We start from the raw sequence: 14,591 nt of genomic DNA, 5'->3' as shown, positions 1-14,591 counted from the left end.
ATGATCCTGCTGAGCCCCCTATTGACCCCAAATCATGGCCCCACTGTGCCCCATACTGACCCCAAATCACGGCACCACTGTGCCCCACACTGACCCCATACTGACCCAAAGCATGATCGTGCTGAGCCCCCTATTGACCCGAAATCATGGCCCCACTGTGCCCCACACTGACCCCAAATCACGGCACCACTGTGCCCCACACTGACCCCATACTGACCCAAAGCATGATCCTGCTGAGCCCCCTATCGACCCCAAATCATGGCCCCACTGTGCCCCATACTGACCCCAAATCATGGCCCCACTGTGCCCCACACTGACCCCATACTGACCCAAAGCATGATCCTGCTGAGCCCCCTATCGACCCCAAATCATGGCCCCACTGTGCCCCATACTGACCCCAAATCACGGCCCCACTTGGCCCCACACTGACCCCATACTGACCCAAAGCATGATCCTGCTGAGCCCCCTGTTGACCCCAAATCATGGTCCTACTGTGCCCCACACTGATCCCAAATCACAGCACCACCGACTCTCATACTGACCCCAAATCACGGCACCACTGTGCCCCACACTGACTCCACACTGACCCAAAGCATGATCGTGCTGAGCCCCCTATTGACCCCAAATCACAGCCCCACTGTGGCCCACACTGACCCCAAATCACGGCACCACTGTGACCCACACTGACCCCATACTGACCCAAAGCATGATCCTGCTGAGCCCCCTATTGACCCCAAATCACAGCTCCACTGTGGCCCACACTGACCCCAAATCACAGCCCCACTGTGGCCCACACTGACCCCAAATCACGGCACCACCGACTCTCATGCTGACCCCAAAACTTGGCCGCACTGAGCCCCACAGTGCCCTGCACAGTGCAGCACAGAGGCGGTGCCGATGCCCGCGGCGCTGCGTGCTGCACATACGAAACTCAGCAATCTCCGGCCTTGTTGCGAAACATGGAAATCCCGCACGGCAGCCGCTTCCTTCCAGCGCTCCTTGAAAACGCGTCGCTCAGCAGCGGGGCTCAGAGCGCACCGAAGGCAGCGGGAGGAGCACAGCACCGCGGGCTGCCTTCACCCTCAGCTTTCACGCTGGGCACAGAGATGGCGTTCGTTCCCGACCTGGACGTGCTGGAGAGCAGCAGGTGAGCGCCGAGATGGGCCGGGGGCTCACCGCGGGTCCGAGCTTCGTGTGGCCCAATGCTCACAATCTGCTTTGCTTCCCAGCCTCAGCGAAGAGACCTTCTACGGCCCCTCCTGCCTCTGCCTGCAGAAGGTAAGGATGGGAGGGCTGGGCGGCACGGTGGCGCGGGGCCGTGGCAGCGTGGGGCACTCAGCCGCAGCCCTCTCCCCGCAGAAGCCTCGCCTGGATTCTGAGCACACCACAGTGGACGTGCAGGTGACGGTGCGGAAGGGACGTGGTGCCCGGAGCTTTCGGCGGGCCGCCGTGCTGGTGGTGGCCATGACCAAACTGCTGCGGAGGCCGAGGAGCAGGGACTTTGCTGACAGCGACCTGAGCGCGCTCCTGGAGGAGGTTTTTGGTAGGAACGCGGCGCTGGAGGAGGAGGAGGGGTGGTTGCCGGGGTGCTGTTGCCACCTGCTGACCTCCTGTCCCCTGCAGAGCCCGTCACCTTCCAGCGGCTGGAGAGCAGCTACGCCGGGGCGCCCGCCTTCCGCTACACCCGCTCACAGTCCTTCGACATCTTCGACATCAACCAGAAGTGCTTCGTGCTGGAGTCACCCACCCAGCTGGTGGCCCTGCACCTCCAGGGGCCCTCCTCCAGCCAGAAAGGTGACAGCACCACATCCCTGTCCCTACCCCCTGTCCCTGTCCCTACCCCCTGTCCCTGTCCCTACCCCCCGTCTCTGTCCCTACCCCCTGTCCCTGTCCCTACCCCCTATCCCTGTCCCTACCCCCTGTCTCTGTCCCTACCCCCTGTCTCTGTCCCTACCCCTTGTCCCTGTCCCTACCCCCTATCCCTGTCCCTACCCCCTATCCCTGTCCCTACCCCCTGTTCCTGCAGCACGCCCGTTGACCCGTCCCTTCTCCCCACAGTGAGGCTCAACATTGCGCTGTACCGGCCCCGAGGACCACGGGGCAGCGCTGGAACTGGGCAGATGCCAGTGGCACTGGGCATCAAGGGCTACAAGCTCTACATGTCGTGTGTGATGAGCGGCACCGAGCCCACACTGCAGCTGGAGGTGAGCGTCCCGCGTCCCCATCCCATCCCCACTTCCCCACCCGGATGCCACCACCACCCGCTGAGCCCCTCCGGGTCCCCATTGCAGGAAGCCGACGTCATGCGGGACATCGACAGCGTCGAGCTGACCCGCTTCATCTTCTACCGCCTGGACAGCCCGACTGAGGGCACCACGCGCTTCGAGTCGGCCGCCTTCCCCGGGTGGTTCATCTGCACCTCCCTGCAGCCCCGGCAGCCCGTGGGCATCACCAACCAACCCGACCAGGTCAACATCGCCACCTACAAGCTAAGTGGGCGCTGACTGCCCGCTCCAACCCAAACCGGCCCGTTGCTGGTTTCCATCTCGTATGTACCGAGTACAACCCCTGCTGCCCCGCCACGCTGTTCCACGTGGAATAGCCGCTCTGGGCCCTGTGGGCCTGAGTCATGCATCGTTTATGTTTCATTACCGTCCCGTTGCTTTTAACTTATATATATATATTTTTTACCGTAATTATGATGGTTTTATTTCATCTCCCCTTGTCGGGGTGGAGGTATTTATTGTGACTGGAGAAATAAAAGCTTCCCTGTGGACGCGTGTCTCAGTGTGTGCTTCTGGAGATCGGTCGGGGCGGTTCCGGCCGGAGGAGCAGCGTTCCCACAGCAGAGCAGGACCGGTGCCCCACGCCCAGGCCGCCTCCTGCTCTCCTCCTCCTCTGTGGGTACCTGGGGGCAAAGACCGGGGACTGCTGCGCCCCTCAGGTCCCCCTCAGAGCCCCCCAAGACACTCCTCAGAGCCCTCTATCACTCCTCAAGAGCTCTCCCCCATTCCCTCTCAAAGCCCCCCATCAGAACCCCCCCACAGCCCATCAGAAACCTTAGAGACCTCCCGCATCCCCCTCAGAACCCTCCCAGAGCCATCGAGGTCCCCTCAGCCCCCTCCCAGAGCCATCGAGGTCCCCTCAGCCCCCTCCCAGGCTCCCCCCGGCGCCCCCGACCCGCTCCTCTCCACCACATCCGCTTTCTTACACAAACGAATGCGATTGGCCGACGCACACTTCCGGCCCCACCCGGGGCTCCGTTGTACCCGCCCCATCCGCTCGCTTCGCCCAATCACAGCTCCCCGTCTCCGCCCCGCCTCCTTCTGCCCCCTCCCTCCCCTCCTCCCTTCGGCGTTCTCCATTGGACGGTTTGAAAGAGGCTGCGGCCAATGGGCGCGGGGCGGTGGTTGGGGCGGTGGTTTGGGGCGGATTGAGGACATGGCGGCTGCGCAAGGTGAGGGAGGGGAGCGGAGCCCCGGACCGGGATCCGGGCCCGAACTTGGGTCCGGGCTCAGGCACGGGGGGTGCCGGGAGCCTGGGCCGACTGCGGATTCGGGTCCTTGTGGAGAGGAATCCCCCTGCAGGCCTCAGGGCCCTGTGGGGCCGAGGGGTGGCCACGAAGTGTGGGTTGAGGGGCGGTGTTGGGGGCTGCGGAGGCGGCAGTGGGATGTGGTGTGTGGGGAGGGGGTCCGGCTGGGGCCGTGGTTGGGAAGGGGGCGGCCTTACTGCCCTGTGTCGAAGCAGAAGGATGGAGAGCGAGTGTTTACGTGATGCGACAGCGATAGGGCGGGGGGAATGGAGGTTGGATGGGACGGACAGCCTGGGGGAGCTGTGGGTGCCCCATTGCTGGTGGTGTCCCGGGGCCGTAGGCAGCGCCTCTCCCGTCCTCCAGGCCTGCAAAGCCCTCCAGCGGGCTGTGGGCAGCACCCCGTGTGTGCCGGGGGTTGGTGGGCTGTCTGGGAGCAGCGCTGTGCTCCAGGAAGAGCCCGGTGATAACGCTCGTTCCCGGAGCTCCGAGGGCTGTGTGTGCACTGCGTTTTCCTACCGTTTCTTTGCAGAAGAGCGGAGAAGGCAGCTCCAGGAGTACCTGGAGGCCAAAGGGAAGCTGAAATGCCCCAGTACCAAGTAAGTCGGGGTGTGCAGCTGTCTGCATCGCCGGCGCCTGCCCTCTCGTTGCAGTGGCTCGCTGATGAGAGCAGCCTCGGCCCCGTGCCAGCTGTCAAAGCTGAGGCTGGGATGGCTCCTGCAGTGCCCTGGCACCGCTCTGCAGTTGCTGGCAGTGTCAACAGAGACGTGGTTTGAGTGTTGATATTTCCTGCTCTTTAATACCGTGTCTGCTGGGCGTCTTCTGGGTCTCCACGAAGCTCTTTCATCTGAGGCTTTGGGTTTGCAGGACAGCCTTTGGCTGTATTACCAGCTGCGCAGCTTCGTGCAGCAGAAAGGTGGTCCAATGTTGAGTGCTGTGTTTTTGCAACCTTCTGGGGCAGGGTAATATTAGGAAGGGTCATCTGCAGCCCATTTAAAAGCAATCAGATGGAAGCTCATTAGCACACCTTACCTGTTAAGTGAGTTCCCATCGCGTCCTGCCCGCCCGGCCCCATCAGCTGCAGGAAGTGCTTTGATCACTTCTCGTCAGTGGAAGTTGTGAGTTATGTAACAGTCTTTTGTGTCACTTTTCTGTTGCCACACGGAAGGAAACAAAATATTACGTGGTTCTTCCTTGACAGCTTTTAGGCTTCAAAAAGTTTCTCGTCAGCTCATGTGGCTGAAGCAACCAGAAGCTTTTTAGGTATTTCAACCTTTTCTGGAACAGCTGCTCAATACTCGGATAACTTTTTTCTGCAGGGCCTATTTAAAGGACCGGACTAATCACCTGGATCCACTCTTAAAACCAGTTTCTAAACCAGAACGTGTAAGTGGAAGAGAACTTTTTTCAGTCTGGTTTCGTATCTCATGCTTGAAGTGCGTCCAGGCAGAATTGGTTACACAAACCAGGACAGTGTGTTCCTAACCCCAGGAAAGCAGTAATCAACTCATTGCTAAACATCTGGCCCTAAGACAACTAATTAGTTTTCAGAGGAACTTAAGCTGAGAGAATTGCCCCCTCTCCTGGCGCTGGGTGTTACGCTGGGCTTGCTTCCCCTTGCAGGGCTTTGTGCACATCCCCTGGGCTGGTGGGGCTGCAATGGGAGTGAGCTGTCGGGGTGTGACTGAGCTGAGCTCTGGGCCCTGCCTGAGGTTCTTTGTCTCTGCAGCTTGACAGGAACAAGAAGGGTGCTGTCCAAAACGTAGCAAAAGGCACCTGGAAGGATGGCAAGCTTGCTGCCAAACCTGCACAGCCAGCTGGGTGTGCTGCGCTGCAGCAGTCTTCACGTGCATCGCAGAGAGTGGCAGTGGTACAGCCACGGCAGCTGGGGAAGGACACAAAGCTGCCTGCAGGGCTCGTTCCAAGCACAAACCCCTCTGCACAGCGCAGAGGGAGGCTCCCAACTTCTGCCTCTCGTCTCCTAAACCCTGGAGGGCTGGAGGAGACTGGAAGTGGCCAGCCTGCGGCCGGGGCACCTTGCTTACTGAATAAGGGCCTGCAGGATCGGCTTGGCTGTGGCAAAGAGAACTTGCCAGCACGAGCAGCTACAAACCCTGTGCCCAGCAACACTTTTCAGTCTAATGGGAACAATCTGGGGAAAAAGAGAGCCTTGGCTCATGGGCAGGGCTCAGGCGCCGTGTCAAGGACTGTCAGGGACCCAAAGGACAGAATTAATAGCTGCCAGGCTAAGGAAGTGCTGATTCAGGAGAAATTCAGGAAACCCCTGCCAGGCTCAAAGAGTGCATCCCAAAAACCAAGCGGCACGACTCGGCCATTGCAATCCCCTCAGTTACTTGCTAATTCTACGCATTTGCTACATAAAAAGCCAGTTGTAAAACAGGAAAAAAGCAATGCAGCAAGGGGACCCGTGGGAAAGCTTGGCACGTCTCTGATGGGAACTCTTAAGCACTCCAATAGAGCTCCTGCAAAGCCCCCGGCCTCCAGCCGGCCCCTGGGCACCGCAAGTGGGCCCACGAGGACACCCAGCCTGAAGCTGTGCACCGCAGTGCAGTGGCAGAGACCCACGGTCAGAGAGGGAGCAGACAGGAAGGATGTAAAGACAGCACCTTCCAGACACACAGCAACATCCCGAGCGGCAGTCCCCAAAAAGCAGTCTCTTCCCAGCACCTACAGCTCCAGAACTCAAGGAAACCGGGGTGAATTTGGAAGCAGGAGGGAGATGCATAAACCCGAGCTGCCACAGACGCATGGAGTGCGTGCTGGGCGTGTTCCCAAGAGCCCAACTCCAGAGGATCGTAGGTAAGTGGCATCCTTGGCTGACTGTCCTCCCCTCCAGGGGACAGCAGAGTGAGGAGCTGAACGTGAGCCAGCTGCAGGGGCCCAGCTGCACAGTCTGTGAACTGTTGGGATGCTGCAGCACAGAGGAGGGTGAGGGTGAGGTTTGGTGGTCCTCTGGGTTCCTCGTTTTCCCCTCCGCGATAACTGATTGCCTGCAGGCAGCAGTGAGTGAGCAGTGCCTGAAGAGACAGCCTCGCTGGTTTGTGCTGCCTCTCCCGTTTTATCTTCAGGACACATTAAATTAAATTTGGGAGAGTTTGCCTCTCCCAGCCTGGCTTGGGTGTGATTCTTAGGAGAGAAGTTCTTCCCAAGCAGCTAGAAATCCAAAGGGCAGAGGGGCAGCAGTCTGGCAAGTGCCAGCAGTCTCCTGTAGTGGTAGCAGTGATCCCTTGGTCCTTTCACAGGAGACAGCTGGAGCAGTGGCTGGCTTCCAAAGGCAAGTGCTACAAACGGCCGCCTATGACGCTGCCTCCAAAAAAGCCAATGAAACAGAAGGAGAAGCCGCCCCTCAGGAGCGCCGTGCAGGAGGAAGAAAAGCCAGAGAAGCCGGAGCAGCTCTACCAGGCCAGGATCAATGCCCTGCTGAGCGAGTGCCTGAAGCTCATCGAGGAGGTGGGAGTGGGAAAGGGGCTACGTTAACAGGCTGCTCTTATCTTGAGGCAAAGCATTCTTGCTTGGCTTAGGAAAGGTTACCATGCTCGATTCACCCCTTGTCGAGTGCGTGCAGTGAGATGCACTGACAAGGAGCATGGATTGACAGCCACTCTACAGGTGTCCCTGCGGTTGTCCTGGTGTGTAGCAGTGCATCTTGCAGCAGGGATTCCTGCAGCAGCAGCCCAGGCTGGTTGAACCACTCTGGGATATGTCCTCGGTGGGCCCCACCGCTGGGAATGCCATCTGCCAGCCCAGCTCCGGGTTTGGTGGCCCTGCTGGTACCTGTGCTGAAGGATCTGTCCCTCGACTTCCCTCTGAAATGCTAGGCTCATTTTACTGAGGGAAAATGGAGGCATAAAAACTGTATAATCTGTCCAAGGTCATGTAGGAGGTTTGTGGAATGCGAGTGCAAAGTGCACGTTTCAGACCATCCTCCTTTTTGCCTTCTGACTGGGAGAATGCTGGCACGCGGGCAGTTCCTCAGTGCCCACCTCTTCTCCAGCACTTCGCCCTTGTCTTGCAGGGAGTCCCATCAGAGGAGCTCTCAGCAATACTGTGCCACGAGCCCAGTGTAGAGAAGTGTGCCAAGTTCTGGATCTGCAAAGCCAAGCTGCTCGCCCGCAGCGGCCCTTTCGATGCGACGGGGCTGTACGAAGCAGCGGTCTGTGCTGGTGCTGAGGTGAGTAAGGAGCTCTCTTCGGTACCCTCCTGTGCTCCAGTGGGCTGCCCCAAAGCCCAGGGGTTGGATTTTGGGATCAGTTTAGCAGTCGTTGGTGAAAAAGGCCTCTAGAGCTGTAGGTCCTGGTTGCTTCCACAAGAACACTTCAGGCAGTGTGCACAGGGCCAGAGGAGAGCAGGGAGGGCTGTGAGTGAGCTGCCAGCACGCTGAGCCCGGTCTGCACAGTGTAACTGCAGCACCTGGGGGTGGGCATCTGCACACAGATCTGGGGAAGGGAAAAGCTGTGGCCATCTGCCCTTCCCTGATGGAGGCAGCAGGAACCTTTTCTCCTCTTCTCTCTGGACTGTAGTCTTCTTTCCCTGCCTGTGTCCTGATTTATTTATTTATTTATTTATTTTTGCAGCCACTCCAGGAGCTCAGAGAAGTTGTCCTTGATATTTTGAAGACTGCAGAACAGCCAGCAGAAGGTAACACGTGCACGCAGGGGCTGGCTGGCAGGCTGGTGTTCCCGTGTGCTTTGCAGTCTGTCCCAGCACCCCGTGTCCCTTCTGACTTTGCTGAGGACTGAGCATTGTGAAAGTCCAGAACCCTGATCTCAGAAATGGGGCAAAATTTCTCTGCCGGAGCTGAGCCTGGCACAGCACACAAGGTGCCCTGGGTTACGTCCAGAGCTCTGCGGTGTTGTAGTCCCCCCTGCAGCTGCAGCTCTCTTCCCTCTCTACAATCCTGCTGCCCTTTTCTGCGTCCAAATGGAGGCCAGTCACAAGTGCTGCCTCCCAGGGGTCCATCATGGGACTGGTGCTCTTCAACATCTTTATCAGCGCCATAGACAGTGGGATCTGGTGCACCTTCAGCAGTTTGCAGATGCCACCACACTGAGTGGTGCAGCTGACGTAAGAGAAAGGAGGGATGCCATGCAGAGGGACCTGGGCAGGCTCAAAAAGTGGACCCACGTGACCTAATGAGGTTCAACAAGGCCAAGTGCAAGGGAGCCCGCAATACCTTGCCCAGGAAAGAGGCAGCACACAGTCAGGACTCTGTTCCTCGCTGGAGGCGTCCAAGGCCAGGTTGGGTGGAGCCCTGGGCAGCCTGAGCTGGTGGCTGGCAACCCTGCCTGTGGCAGCAGGTCGGGGCTGGGTGATCTTTAAGGCCCCCTCTGGCCGAAGCCGCTCTGATCTATGATTTCCCTCTCTCCAATCAGGGGAGAAGCCCGAGCAGCCCGTTCTGTGGGAGCCCACAACACCTTGCCCAGGTGAGAGGCAGCACACGGCTGTGACTCCATGCCGAACAGAGAGCGCCCTGAGCAGCCTGCCTGTCTCCTCCATCAAGCTCCAAGTGACATCTGTGCCCAGGTGAGGCTGAGCTGCTGGCAGCAAGCACCCTGTGCCATTCTCTGTGGGCTTCGCCTCACTCATGCCTTTTTTTTCCCCCCCCTGCAGAACGAGGGAGATGCCAGAAGGCCAAGAGCTGAAATTCCTGACGCCAGTGCGGCGCTCACTGCGCATAGAGAGGGTTGGGAGCCGCTACCCGGAGATGCTGAGGGACCACGACCCCGTGGTGTCATCCCTCAGTGAAATCCTGGATGATGATGAGGAGACTCAGTTCTTTTTCCGGATGAACAAAGCTTTGCCAGAGGTGGCAGAGATGGAGGTTTTGAGGCTGTAGCCCCAAATGTTGCCGAGGGATTCCTCGAGGGCTGCAGGCTCACCCATGCTGCCTTGCACTTACACTGACTTCTGTTGCCAATCAGATGTAACTATGCAGGGCTGGCCTTTTTCAGCCTTTCTCGCTATTTTTAAGTGTTTAAAACCTTCCACTAGAGATGCAGTGTGAGCCAGTGGGGTGGTGACCAAGGTCTGGGGTTGGAGATGTGGGCTTTGTGCTGTTGGGTCAGCCGTTGGTTCCTCCACCCCAAAGCACACCCTGGTTTTTGTGCTGGCTGATGGTTCTGCTCGCTGCAGTGCTCTGAGTGCCTCTCAGGGTTTGGGAAGCGATGTCCCAAGGGGTTTGCTCCTGAAGGAGGAACACAGCCTCTGTCTGGGACCACCCTGCTGCCTCCTGCCACCGGGAGAGCTGTGCTCGGCCTCAAAGCCAGCAGTGCTGTGAGGCGGGGGGCAGAGGGCAGCCCAGGGTGCTGCAGGTTCCCCCCTGTAAGAGGAGCATGGTGGTTCTGGTGTTTCTAAGCACAGAGCAGAGCTCCATCTTCATCTTCCTGCCCCTACCAAACAGCAGTGCTGCTGCCCCACTGCTCCTCCCCGCCCAGCTGTATGAGTGTCTTTACTCAGTGTCTTTATCGAGGAACCTCAGCTGCCTGAGGAGCTGAAGGAGCAGCAGACCCAGCAGTGCAGGGCTGTCCCAGGGCTTGCATGCAGCCGTGGCACTTATCCCAGCTGCTGGCCTAGGCCTTGGCAATTGTCCTTTGCTCCAATCTTCCCCAGTCATGGGGCAAAGGAATTTTCCTTTGAAACAAAACAAAACAAACCAAAACCATAATTTATGTCTCTTCTACTACTCTGTAACTCCAATAAAACTTTGTCAGAAGTTAACGTGCCTTTTATAAATAGACAAAGGTAAAGCAGGGGAGAGGCTGGGACTCTTAGCAGGTAAAAGGGAACAGCAGTGGCCCCGGGACCTTGGTATGTTTGGGCACCATCCCCCCCCAACCCAGAGCAGTTCCCAATGCTGGAGCTGACTGGGAGCTGCTGGGTGCAGTGCTGCCCTACAACAGCTCGTGGGTGTGGAGAAGGGCACAGTGCTGCGGGGATGTTCTGCTGCCATCGGCCCCAGGGGCAGCGCCTGGTGTCTGCTGGGGACTGGCACTGCTGGATCCGCAGCCGTGGGCTCAGGCCTCGCCGTCCTCTTCCTCCTCCCCACTGGAGTCTTGGGGGAGCCCCAGGACCTGAGACAGGCAGAGGGGCTCAGTGGGCACCGGGTTGTGTGGCTGATGGGTGCCACAGCTCTGCCCCCACCTGCTGGCTGTGCTGGTCCAGCTGCAGCTCCAGAGCTGTGCTTCCCTCCCCAGCATCCACGGGGCCGTGTTCCACCGTCGACTCGTGGGCCATCTGCAGCAGGGACGGGTGGGAGCGGGGCTGGCACCGAGCTCCTGATGGGCTTGGGGATACCGGGGGGGGGCAGGGAGGGAAACTGAGGCACAGGGCTGAGTGTACCAGGACGGAGGGTGCCCGGAAGAGGTAACTGAAGGGGTAGTAGAGGAAGTTGAGGAAGGAGGCGGCGTAGAGGTCCGCGTAGCGCATCAGCTGGCTGGCAAACAGCGTCTGGCGCGAGCCGCAGCGGAAGAGGCTGCCCATCTTCCCGTAGCACATATCCATCTCGTGTGTGACTTTCTGTGGGCACAGCGGGGCGGTCAGGGCACCGATACCCCATGTGTGGGGGGCTCCGTGGGGGGGGGACGGCGGTCCCGGCGTCACCTGGATGCGACGTTTGATGGAGCTGATGTCCGGGCGCTCACTGCTGCCGCTGTCCAAATGCCTGCGGTGGGAGCGGGGGGCTCACCGAGGGCCCCTCATGTCCCCCCCCCCCCCCCCCCCGGCTGAAGGGACCCCACGGCGGTGCCCACTCACTGGTACAGCTCTGCCAAAAACAGATCCAGGCTCCGCAGCTCCTCAAACAGCTCTGCCAGGGCAAAGCTCCGGCTCAGTGCCAGCACTGCGGCCGTCCCCAGGGCTGGAGGAGCCCCCGAGGGAGGGGGGGGGGTCCTGCAGTCCCGCAGGGAGGGGGAGGGCTCGGCCGGGGCTGCTCACCGCTCTTCTCCGTCCACACCTGCAGCTCGTGGGCCAACTCGGGCACCACCAGGAAGGTGCGCCAGCCCTGCCGCTTCTTGGACTTGAGGATGTCCCCGAAGATGTGGTCCCCCACGTACAGGATGTCCTTGCCCTTCACGCCCAGCAGGTCGCACACCAAGTCCGACGAGCCTGGGACAAACAGGATGGCATGGCGTGGGGTCACCGTGTCCCCGTGCCACCGCGTCCCCATATCACCGCATCCCCATATCACCGCATCCCTGTGCCGCCGTGTCCCCATACAACCGCATCCCTGTGCCACTGTGTCCCCATATCACCACATCCCTGTGCCACTGTCCCCATATAACTGCATCCCTATGCCACTGTGTCCCCATATCACTGCATCCCTGTGCCGCCGTGTCCCCATATAACCACATCCCTGTGCCACCGTGTCCCCATATCACCACATCCCTGTGCCGCCGTGTCCCCATATAACCGCATCCCTGTGCCACTGTGTCCCCATATAACTGCATCCCTGTGCCGCCGTGTCCCCATATCACCGCATCCCTGTGCCGCTGTGTCCCCATATCACCGCATCCCTGTGCCACTGTGTCCCCATATAACCACATCCCTGTGCCGCGGTGTCCCCATATAACCGTGTCCCTGTGCCACTGTGTCCCCATACAACCGCATCCCTGTGCCACTGCATCCCCATATAACCGCATCCCTGCGCCGCCGTGTCCCCGTGCCACCGCCGTGTCACCCAGCCAGGCGCTCACCACCGGAGTAGACAGCGCAGTGCTGGAGGGGCCCCGTGTAGGTCCCGATGCGCAGCTTACCCGTGTCCTGCGAGCACAGAGCACCCCACGGTGTCACTGCCAGCTGTGCCCGTTTGCTGCTGGCGGGTGGGGGTGGGGGAGACGCGCGGTGCCCACGGCCCCACCGTGTTGACTTGGCGCAGGACGGTGCCCTCAGCAAAGAAGAGCGGTTTGCGGGTATCCACCACGATGAGATCGAAGTAGGAGCGCCAGGGCCGTGGGGGGGTCCCGGTCTGCTTTGGGGGGGTTGTTGGGAAGGGGTCACAGTTGGGTGGGGGCACCCCCAGCCCCAGCGTGGCCGTCCCCTCACCTTGTCCCCGTCGCTGAAGTCGAACAGGTAGGACATGATGGCCTGCAACGACACGTAGTGTCACCTGGGAGGGCGGTGGGGTTGCGGGGGTCACCCCCAGCTCTGCACCCCCCCTGACCCCCTCCCCCCAAAGCAGCAGTGCCGCCACTCACATCAGTGTAGTTGTAGTCACTGTTGGTGGCCAGGAACACCTTCCCCACCTCCCTCATGCGGCTCAGCAGCAGCGGCACACGGGGCTGTGGGGGCACAGTGAGAGCGGGGGGGGGGCACACGGGGACTGGGGGGGCACACGGGGACTGAGGAGGGTCTGGGGGGGTGCTGGGGGGCTCACAGACACTCACGTCTTTCACCACGTATTTCTCCACGTTCTCCAACGTCTTCTCCTTCAGGCAGCCCTGCGGGGGGGTGGGGGGGCGATGGGTGGTGAGGTGGTGGCAGAGGGTTGGAGCCCCCCCCAAACCTGCCGGGGCCACGGGGTCCCCCCAGCGCCGCCCACAGCCCCACCGAGAGGTGCACTTGGTCCATGGCCTCACGCACGTCCTGGAACATGCTGCGGAAGGACATGAAGAGGTTCCCGTGCCTGTAGCCGGTGTCGCAGCTAAAAACGGGCAGAAAAACAGGTGGTGAAGGCATTGCACAGCGGGAGGACCCCCGGACCCCCCCCTCACTGAACACAGACCCCCCCACATCCTGCTCACCTGACGTATCGGGGGCAGTTGGAGAAGAAGTCCACCAGACAGGCGTAGAGGTGGGTTTCTGCCGTGAGAGGGGGCCGTGAATGGGGGGGGGGGGGGCAGCACCCCAAAACGGGGGGAGGTCTGGTGTTTTGGGTGGGGGGGCACAGCTCACCCGTGAGGTTGAAGAGGGTGTTGAGGATGTGGAAGCGCTTCATGTCATCCCGCTGGATGAACTTGTTGGGGTAGTAGTGCAGGATCTCAGCCCTGCAGAAGGGCCACGGGGCCGCTCAGACCCTCCAACCCAAACCCCAACGCTACCGAGGGACCCCCCAACCCCCCCCCCAAATAAAAGGAACACACACACACCCCCGGAGGAAGCGGAAGCCGTGGGCACAGACCAGCAGGTTGCCATGCGAGTCCACCTTCAGCAGGTTCCCATAGAGCGCGTCGAACACCAACCCCCTGCGGGACACATGAGCGGGGCAGGGGGGGTCCTGCTGTGTGTGCGCCCCCCAACCCCAAACCCCCCCCCCCCCCAACACTCACCGGGTGGGGAAGGTGGGGTCATAGTTGTAGGCCAGGATCTCGTGGGGGTACCCGATGGACACCAGGTGCTCCAGCAGCAGCCTGAAGCACAGCTCCTCGTAGGCGGGCGATTTGTACACTGCACAGCCGAGGGGCCACGTGGGGTTGGAATTGGGGGTCTCAGCCCCCCCCCCCCCCCCCCATCCAACGCGGCGCGGCTCACCCCCCCGCCCCACGCACTGGCCAAGGTGTAGTCCATGTCAAAGCCGAAGCATTTGATCTTCTCCAGCGCCAGGCTGCGGTTCACGAAGATCCTGGGGGTGGGGGGGGGGGGGGGGGGGGGGGGGGGGGGGACACACAGCAGTGGGTGAGGGGGGGGGTGGGATGGCACAGAGCCCACCGGGAGCAGCGGGACGGCGGTGCGCCGCTCTGCCTGAGGGGCCCTACGGTGAATTATCGGGGCAGAAAAACGGGATTTAACCAACAGCGGTTCGGAAGGGGGGGGGAATACGGAGCCCCCATTTCGCCCGTTCCCCTCCCCTACGCTCCCCCCAACCCCCGCCTTCCCCCCTCCCCCGGTACCCCCCTCAGCCCCACCGATGCTGGCAGTCCCTGCGCAGTGCCGGGGGGTCGCACCCCCCCAGCGCCGGGCCCCGCTCTCCCTCGCTGCCCATCACCGCCGCCTCCCGCCTCCCCCGCTCCCCTCCGCTTTAAGGGGCCCCGCGCCCCGCCCCCCCCCCCCCACCCCCGGGGGGCCGCCCCCACCCCCTCTCCCGAGGCAGCGGGCAATCATTAACCGG

General features: G+C 61.0%; 3 protein-coding genes and 1 long non-coding RNA gene across 8 annotated transcripts; 2 read left to right on the top strand and 2 right to left on the bottom strand.

Annotated features, from left to right (window-relative positions):
- The first annotated feature begins 1,022 nt into the window (after positions 1 to 1,022).
- On the top strand, positions 1,023 to 2,776 carry IL1B (interleukin 1, beta). 2 transcript variants are annotated; one of them, NM_204524.2, is made up of 6 exons: positions 1,038 to 1,147; positions 1,230 to 1,278; positions 1,360 to 1,543; positions 1,624 to 1,794; positions 2,059 to 2,204; positions 2,292 to 2,776. In NM_204524.2, the coding sequence occupies exons 1-6, from the start codon at positions 1,107 to 1,109 to the stop codon at positions 2,502 to 2,504; spliced, it is 804 nt and encodes a 267-aa protein (NP_989855.1). In that variant the 5' UTR covers positions 1,038 to 1,106; the 3' UTR covers positions 2,505 to 2,776. The 2 variants fall into 2 exon arrangements, with proteins under 2 accessions (XP_015152955.3, NP_989855.1); XM_015297469.3 differs by having other exon boundaries at positions 1,023 to 1,147; positions 1,230 to 1,543.
- Positions 2,684 to 4,640, bottom strand: LOC107054991. The gene is made up of 2 exons (XR_005841586.2): positions 4,562 to 4,640; positions 2,684 to 4,478 (listed from the first exon to the last, which is right to left on the bottom strand). It is a non-coding gene; the product is annotated as an uncharacterized LOC107054991 (long non-coding RNA).
- On the top strand, positions 3,413 to 10,267 carry CKAP2L (cytoskeleton associated protein 2 like). 3 transcript variants are annotated; one of them, XM_424317.8, is made up of 9 exons: positions 3,413 to 3,457; positions 4,062 to 4,128; positions 4,849 to 4,915; positions 5,259 to 6,349; positions 6,793 to 7,000; positions 7,566 to 7,721; positions 8,125 to 8,188; positions 8,923 to 9,073; positions 9,161 to 10,267. In XM_424317.8, exons 1-9 carry the CDS (start codon positions 3,442 to 3,444, stop codon positions 9,384 to 9,386), a joined length of 2,046 nt encoding a protein of 681 aa, XP_424317.5. In that variant the 5' UTR covers positions 3,413 to 3,441; the 3' UTR covers positions 9,387 to 10,267. The 3 variants fall into 3 exon arrangements, with proteins under 3 accessions (XP_424317.5, XP_015152989.2, XP_046759406.1); XM_015297503.4 differs by lacking the exon at positions 4,849 to 4,915; XM_046903450.1 differs by lacking the exon at positions 4,849 to 4,915 and having other exon boundaries at positions 3,436 to 3,626.
- Positions 10,257 to 14,479, bottom strand: NT5DC4 (5'-nucleotidase domain containing 4). 2 transcript variants are annotated; one of them, XM_015297506.4, is made up of 18 exons: positions 14,389 to 14,479; positions 14,032 to 14,105; positions 13,813 to 13,930; positions 13,633 to 13,728; positions 13,439 to 13,530; positions 13,288 to 13,345; positions 13,094 to 13,187; positions 12,931 to 12,984; positions 12,742 to 12,825; positions 12,590 to 12,631; positions 12,405 to 12,515; positions 12,241 to 12,307; positions 11,483 to 11,653; positions 11,303 to 11,354; positions 11,150 to 11,210; positions 10,889 to 11,065; positions 10,691 to 10,783; positions 10,257 to 10,620 (listed from the first exon to the last, which is right to left on the bottom strand). In XM_015297506.4, exons 1-18 carry the CDS (start codon positions 14,463 to 14,465, stop codon positions 10,564 to 10,566), a joined length of 1,578 nt encoding a protein of 525 aa, XP_015152992.3. In that variant the 5' UTR covers positions 14,466 to 14,479; the 3' UTR covers positions 10,257 to 10,563. The 2 variants fall into 2 exon arrangements, with proteins under 2 accessions (XP_015152992.3, XP_024998607.2); XM_025142839.3 differs by having other exon boundaries at positions 12,405 to 12,512.
- Between the last annotated feature and the right edge of the window lie 112 nt (positions 14,480 to 14,591).

This window comes from Gallus gallus, chromosome 22, assembly GCF_016699485.2.
Source record: "Gallus gallus isolate bGalGal1 chromosome 22, bGalGal1.mat.broiler.GRCg7b, whole genome shotgun sequence".
NCBI lineage: Eukaryota > Metazoa > Chordata > Aves > Galliformes > Phasianidae > Gallus > Gallus gallus.
The sequence above is the reverse complement of the archived record's forward strand: the minus strand, read 5'-3'. Positions and strand labels throughout refer to the sequence as shown.